The following is an 8027-nucleotide window of genomic DNA, read 5'->3' as shown; positions in this document are numbered from 1 at the left end:
GGATTGAAACCTAGAAATTGGAGATTTTGAAATTCATCTTGAAAGGGCCTCTTGGGAAAGGAATCCCAAGAGTGATAAGCGACCATACCTTATTGACAAATTAACCACGAAAATCCAAGTTGAAACCTTGGAGAGTTGGTCTCCTTCTTGAAGCTCCAATCTTCTTCAATGGAGTTCTTGAGGGGAGAGAGAGAGTAGAGAGAAGGAGGAACTTTAGGTTTTGATCTTTGGGGTTTTGTATTTGAGTGATAAAAGTGAGGTAAATTGACTTAAAAATCATTATATGCATGTCCCCTAAAGTACCCTAAATACCCTCACTTAGGTGGACTCTTTAATGAAGTAAGAATCAATTTCTGCGTCGCAGAACAAGTCCGCGACGCGGAGCTGTTCCCTGAAGATATTTTCAATTAAATTTTGAGACAGTAGAGTCCGCGACACGACCGCGTCATGAATTAACTTTTTGCTCCTTGGGGGAGTTAGTCCGCGACGCAGAGCTATTCCCTCCAAGTGCAATTTGCAAGCTGCCTTTGCAGCTTGCTTGGCCAAGGTTTGGGTCCTCCTCGGGTCCCTTAGGGTGGCCCCGGGGAGTCGTATTCGAACGTTTTGACCCGAAAAACATATATTTACCTAATTTAAACCTTTTTACAAGATTATACCATCATACGACACTCCCAAACCTGCCCAAAATCTAAGGACACACTAGAACACATTCTTCTCTAGTTTCTGGACGTCGTGGTTGTTTCTTGACGTTTAGACTTTTACTCTTCCAAACCAAGTCAATTGCATTAATTTAGGTTTAGAAACATCATTTTTACTATTTTTAAGTCATTATTCAAAAGGTGAGGCTCTAACTTAAGTCATAGAATTTCCGGGGTGTTACATATACTTAAGAAATACTAGCTTATTTATAAAAAATCTAAATTAAAAGAAAAAATATATCTTTTGTAAAATTTTCTCTTTTTTTTGTGTAGTTTTCAAATCTTTTAAAATAAACCTACTAAAATAAGATAAAAATTAAAATATTTAATTAAAATCTAAAATAAATATTTAAGCTCTAAAAATGGTGTAAAACCTCAGATTCAGTCAAAAATTACGTGTTTGCAGTAATAAAACAGGATATGATGTTGCTTCAGGTTACCGTGGAAATGATCTTGGATAAGATGGTATGGATGACACGTATTAGGGTAGAAAGTTAGTAGGTGGTGTTTTGTATTATTGTACTTAGTTATTATTGTTTTACATAGTCTCACATAGTTTGTTGTTTAGTAAGTGTAAACTATCACATTATTGTTTTGTTGTTTTTGGCTTCTTTTTAGTAGACTTTGCATTGTTACCTTATTATTTGTTATATTTTTTTTATTGTCTTCTTTTTTGTACATGAACTTATTGTACTTGAGCTGAGGATCTTTCAAAAACAGTCTCTCTACCTCCCCGAGGTAATAATAAGATATGCGTACATTCTATCATTTCCAAATTTTACTTAGACTTTCTTTAGATATATTGTAATTGTTGTTGTTTTCCAGAGCAATGGACATCCACAATTAGTTTTATAACATCAAACAAAGTTATTCATCATTTTTTAAAACCCGGATGCTCTCATGTTTCTCCCCCTTCCATAAACAGTTGACTATTCTTTAAAGGCACATGATCATTTAGATTTGACAGGTTGTTCATATATTTGAAAGAAAATAAAATAATGCGTTATCTATCTTTTTTCAATTACATCTAACTAGGCATAATCTTAATTTAATTGTTATTTTTATATGATACTTTATTTCATTTTATTCTTGATATTAATAAGATTAGTTAAAAGTGTTGTTATTGAAAAACGTACAAATTTCGGTGGGACAAGTCACACAAAAAATATTTTAAAGGGATTAAGATGTACATCATAATTTTGTTAATTTCAAATTCTCCAATGTCTCTTTCTCTAAAATGTTGACTATTCTATCAAAATCACATTGATAAATTTGATTTAACTATTGGCCACATGTAAATTTTTGACTAGTAGTGGCAATAAAATTATTGATGCTTTGATTTCCACAAACCCCTATATAATCAATCCATCATAAAGTTGTTCTTGGTGCATCACAAACTTTTGACTAAGCCAAATTAAAGAGAAACAAAAAAAAGAAAAAAATGGAACCAATGATGAAACAAGGAAAACATTTTGTTTTGGTACATGGTGCATGCCATGGAGGTTGGAGTTGGCACAAATTAAAACCGTTGCTGGAGGGTGCAGGCCATAAGGTCACTGCCCTTGACTTAGCAGCCTCTGGGATTGATTTGAGAAAAATACAACAACTTCACACACTTCATGATTACACTTTGCCATTGATGGAGTTGATGGAATCTCTTCCACAAGAGGAGAAAGTCATACTAGTTGGACATAGTCTTGGTGGTATGAATTTGGGACTTGCTATGGAAAAATACCCTAAAAAGATTTATGTTGCTGTTTTCCTTGCTGCCTTCATGCCTGATTCTATTCACATGTCGTCCTATGTCTTGAATCAGGTGAGTATAATATGTATACTTTGTCATATTAAGATCATTTTTGTGATTCTTATTCACTTACTTGTTAATTTAGAATTCTTTTTATACATATATATAGTGGTCTTGCTTGTTTTTCTAAGTCTAATAATTTTTTTTGCATAATTTATTAACCCTAAATTTTTTTGTAATTCTTTTGTATTATTCAATTTGTTTGGCATTTTAAGACTTTTTTTTTTGCTTTATCTGGTCATCACCTAATACTACTCCCAGAAAATCTATGTGAGTGTTACATAATTCCATTTTTTTTTTACTTATTATTATTTCATTATATACAAAAAAAAAAAATGTAAGAACTGTTTGTACATGTCCTAAGTGTTCTCTCATATCTCTCTAAAAAATTGAAGATTTAATTGTGATATATCAAGATATATTAATAATATTTGAATTATACAATGATTATTACTAAATTAAAGGACTATAAGTTATTTTGAACATGAAAAAGATTCATGGCATAATCAACATAAGAACTACAAATGAAACTAGATTACGAGCTAAGAGTGTAACATATTAATATGATTTAAAATAAGTCAAATATATTTATGTGACTATAAATTATTTTATTAAGAGCAAAATATATACTATAAATAAATTGATACTAAATATAAAAAGATGTCAGTATTTTAAAATTAACTTGAAAAATAAAAGTGACATACATCGAAATGGGGAGAATATTTATAAAAACTAGGATCAATATAGAATCAATTGGTACACTTTTAATTCCAAATAACAGTTCCAATAAAACTACATTCAAAATTACTTGTAGAACACATTTTAGATTATATTTTAAGTAGACTTCATAAAATCACATTAAAAAAATCAGATTTCTATAGTAGCTTTTGGAGAGTGGTTTTAATAGTATAATTTTTCATATTTACAATTTATTTAATGAACTCATATGAGTTATATAAATATAATTTCTCATTTATTCGTTGCTTTTATTACATATAAAAAATAGAATTATGAGATTCACTATATCTATATGTCAAAAATATATTTATTAATTATACTACAGTTCAATGAAGAATTTCAACATGTAAACTTTCAAAGTTAGTTAATTATGGTCTCCTAGATAGGAATCAAACGAAGGAAGCCTAGGTTGTAACCGGCGTTTTGATTCAATGTGCGTGTATATATATATTAAGGTCAAGAATTGAATCCTCACCAATAAAGTGAAAGTTCGGATAGCCAATCAGCTAACCAACTAAGCTACTATGTTTTCTTATTTTTTTTATTCAAAACATAGAACTAACTCCCCATCACTTTTACTTGACCCATGTTAATTTGACATAACTCTTAATTTTTTTTATCAGAAGTCTTTTTTATTAAATTAATTTTTATGAATAATGTGTTGGCATTCTAAATCTGAATACCATTATCTTATGTAGTTATTTAATGCTAAGTATATCATATAAAAATAGTAATAAAATTCTCTTTATAATTGCTATATGAACATATATATATATATATATATATATATATATATTTATTATTTTTAATATAGAGGTCAAATAAAATGAAATGGAGGAAGTAGTATTTATTTTTGGTTGAAAGACATTTTCAAAACTTATAAAAACCCAAATATAAATTTCATGATTAACTACTTCTTCTGTTTTAAATTATTTATTATTATTATTTCTTTCGTACGCCTTTTAGAAAAAAATAGTTAGGATATTTGTTTTTACTATTTTACTTTATTTATGTCTGAAACATAATTTCTCTTGATTAATTATTATTCTATTGTATGTTATCTCTTCATAATTGATATGTTTGTAATTTATAAAAATTATTATTATTAAAAGTCAAATCACAAAATTAAATTTCATACACTTTTAAAACTAATAAATAATTTGAGATATCAATATTTAGAAATGACAATAATAATTTGAGACGGAGGAAAGTAACATAAAGTAACAATTATGTGCTGTTGAGTAAATAAGAGGCAAGTAGCGAATGAGGAAGTCAGAATTGTTGGGATAAGATGTACACCAAACTCATTTACTTAATTCTCTCCAATTACATTTCACTTTTTTCTCTATGAATTATTAATTTTCTTTTGTTTGGTATGTATGTATATGATTTTGCTAATCTTACCATAATAACGATGGATGAACAAATGAATTTAATTTAAAATATATGTTGAGGAAGTCATATATTATTATTAATAGTAAAACAATACATAATTTTAGTATATATATTTGCTCGTTGTGAATATATTGTTTTACTTATAAATTCAATTTTAATGTGATTTTATCAAGTACTATGAACGGACGCCAGCAGAAAATTGGTTAGACACTCAATTTTTACCATATGGTACACTTGAAGAGCCACTCACATCCATGTTTTTTGGCCCCAAATTTTTGGCTCACAAGCTCTACCAGTTATGCTCTCCTGAGGTAACCTTTACTCTTTAACTATATACCTTATTCAATTTATTTATTTTTGAGTTAAGGGTCAAAAATATATTTAAATTATATATCCATCGTATTAAGTTTCATTTATGAACTATTGAGAGTGTGAGTTTATTACTTGAACTATTACCCAATGGTTAGTGAAACATGCACACCTACACGTTGAGTAGACCAAATGTTTGTTTAGAAATGCTTCTAGGCACGTTTGTCCATAAAATCTTCATCCACATGACATATATAACAGCTCTATTTGCTGACACATTATATTTTTAATTGATTTCTTTAAATTCCTAAACACCCCCCCCCCCCTTCTGGTTGGATATATCGATGTCACAATAGAAACGAGACCATGGCTAAGAAGGTAGATGTCATGATTGGAATAAATTAATTTCTCCGGTAATAGTTTTAACCTTTTATCTTAACTTTTAACCTAATATTACTTTTATTTAGATTTTGCCTAGGTGGAACTTTTTTTTCACTTGGAATGCCAGGTGATAGAATTTTTAAAGAAAAGAGAGAATCTATACACGCTATAAGAAATTAGTGGATGTGTATTCTACTAACTATTGGATGATAGTTCAGAAAGGAAATTCACACTCGATTAAGTAATGTGTTTTTGACCCATACCATAACTCTATTTCTTTTTTTCTTTTTGGAAATAAAAGCAACCTTACATGATTTGAATGATGCAATTAATTTGGTAGGATGTTGCATTAGCATCATCATTGGTGAGACCAAGCTCTTTGTTTCTGGAAGATTTATCAAAGGAAAAGTATTTGAGTGATGAAGGATATGGATCAGTGAAGAGAGTTTATATAGTATGCACTGAGGACAAAGGCATACCACAAGAATTTCAACAATGGCAAATTGACAACATTGGTGTTACAGAAGCAATGGAGATTGAAGGTGCTGATCATATGGCAATGCTATGTATGCCTAAACAACTTTGTGGCACTCTCTTGGAGATTGCCCATAAATACAATTAATCTTAACTCATTACTTATTTTGGTGTTTACATAATTGATTTCAATAATTACTTGTTCTTGCTTTCAACTGAAAAAATATGTTGTGTTTCTATGTACGTATTGAAGAGTGTGGTGAGATAACTAAAGAATAATGACATTTTTTTGGTCTACTATACCAAAAGTATTTCGTGTTTAATACTTCTACTCTGTTTAATTAAACTATAATTACAGAATTATCATAAATATAATATTTCATATATATTTACTTCATTAACCCCATCCCCCCACCCCTCGTGTTGGAGTATGAGGATCCAGAATGTCCAACAAAGCTCGGAGATATATGATCGGCGAGCAACTCATCTCAGACATAGCAATAATCCGCTTCAATATGTTTGGCTCGTTCATGAAATACCAAATTCTTTGTTACACATTAATCAGACTCTCATGTTCCACACGCCCAGAATGTTCAAAATACCTTCCAACCATTTTAGTTCAGAAACGACATAGCCATTGACCAGTATTATGTTTCCGTCGAAGATTGAGAGATCACGAGTTTCTCTTTGGTCATCCATATCATCGGTGAATCACCAAGTGTAATAAGCCATCCGGTAAGAGATCTCTAAGTCAATGTATCGCAGTGTATTGGTAGGATCAAACTATCAGTTCCAAACTATGAATGTAAACAGACAACCACAACATAGTAAACACAGGCAACACATAGCAACAATCACAAATAAATAGACTCTCAGTCACAATATCATGAATCAACCAATATCTGGAACATGTCTCACATGATCACAATTACAAGAATCTTGTTCTCTCATGGAACCTTAATTACACACACTTGGTCCTCTCATGGAATCCACACACAAACTGTTAGTGTACCGGTGTGGTACCCAAGCCAATCGGCGTTAATTATCATACCATTCATGGTATTCAAGTCAACCATTGGTATTCATGTATTGGCATGATACCCGAGAAAACCAACAATATATCACAAACAACATGCACAATCACAATCGCAATAAACAATAACACTTGAAATCACAAGTACAGTAAACAGGCTCATTGCATGAGATTATCAACATGATGTGGTTTCATATTAACCCTATGTTTTCCCCAACATGCACGAGTGTTACTACAAAGCAATAGACATGCATGCATACATGCATAAATTAGAAAGCATACAAGCCTCTTGAAAATTCTACAGAATCCGAATTTTCCCCTTATTCAATACTGGCTTGTTCTTGGTCTAAAACAATATATAAACGCAATAATCAATCACAAATGGCCTAACAATACTCGTATTATAACCAAAACCTAACCTCGGACCAATTCATGATCATTCTACACAATCCAGGACTTGTCCACCATTAAAACAAGTCAGGTCCCTCCCCCTAGGGTAATATCCTAGATTTTAAGGCTTAAAAATCAAATTACAAGATAGGGGAGTACTGAACTTACCTTTACCAACAAATTTGGTGGAAAATTGAGTTAAAATTGTCATAATTCACTCCTCTCAATCTCAAGAACAATTATGCAGAAAATAGGAGGTTTTGAGATTTTTTCTGCATAAAATTTTGATTTATCCTCATATAGCGGCTCGATCCTCTATAGTGACCACACTATAGCAGTTGTCTCCCTGTTATAGCGCTTGCACACGCCCGTTATAGCGGCCCACTGCCTACTATAGTGGATTGCATCAGAGGCTCAAAAATTCATGAAAAGTCCCCTTTTTATAGCATACCTTCTCCATGATGTCTCAAACTAATACCTTCACGCCAAGATTGATTTCAAGAATTTTACTCATCCGAATTCAATTATGTAAAGTCCTATGATCCTTAATTATTTATTTATTGAATGATCTGAATCTATCTATCTATTGAGATTGTTTGAAGGAGCAGCAGGGATTGATGGGCCTTTTTTTTCAGCTGAACTAAGTTATTAACTAGTGGTGGAATACTAAGTGTGCAGATAAACTAAAATCATTGTTTAAGGCTACCCCATCACTCGTTATTTGACTGATTTGAAAAAGAAAAAAAATGTCCTTAAATATGGAGATCGTATGTCCAGACATGCTATGGTCATGAAAATATATAGA

The 8027-nt window shown here is 31.0% G+C and overlaps 1 protein-coding gene across 1 annotated transcript; it reads left to right on the top strand.

The window, feature by feature from the left end:
- Positions 1-2082: 2082 nt before the first annotated feature.
- Positions 2083-6122, top strand: LOC125831923 (salicylic acid-binding protein 2). The gene is made up of 3 exons (XM_049511041.1): positions 2083-2514; positions 4809-4946; positions 5666-6122. The coding sequence occupies exons 1-3, from the start codon at positions 2140-2142 to the stop codon at positions 5945-5947; spliced, it is 795 nt and encodes a 264-aa protein (XP_049366998.1). The 5' UTR covers positions 2083-2139; the 3' UTR covers positions 5948-6122.
- The last annotated feature ends 1905 nt before the right edge of the window (positions 6123-8027 follow it).

Source organism: Solanum verrucosum, unplaced genomic scaffold (genome assembly GCF_900185275.1).
Source record: "Solanum verrucosum unplaced genomic scaffold, falcon-dt-bn FXZP01000554.1, whole genome shotgun sequence".
Lineage (NCBI taxonomy): Eukaryota > Viridiplantae > Streptophyta > Magnoliopsida > Solanales > Solanaceae > Solanum > Solanum verrucosum.
Note: the sequence above shows the minus strand (reverse complement) of the source record. Positions and strands in the feature narration are given on the sequence as shown.

What these genes read in the sequence shown, in the direction of transcription:
- LOC125831923 (XM_049511041.1), top strand. Translation starts at nt 2,140, where the DNA reads ATGGAACCAATGATGAAACAAGGAAAACATTTTGTTTTGGTACATGGT. An exon ending in CGTCCTATGTCTTGAATCAG is followed by an intron (nt 2,515 to 4,808) that starts GTGAGTATAATA and finishes GATTTTATCAAG; the next exon opens with TACTATGAACGGACGCCAGC. An exon ending in ACCAGTTATGCTCTCCTGAG is followed by an intron (nt 4,947 to 5,665) that starts GTAACCTTTACT and finishes TTAATTTGGTAG; the next exon opens with GATGTTGCATTAGCATCATC.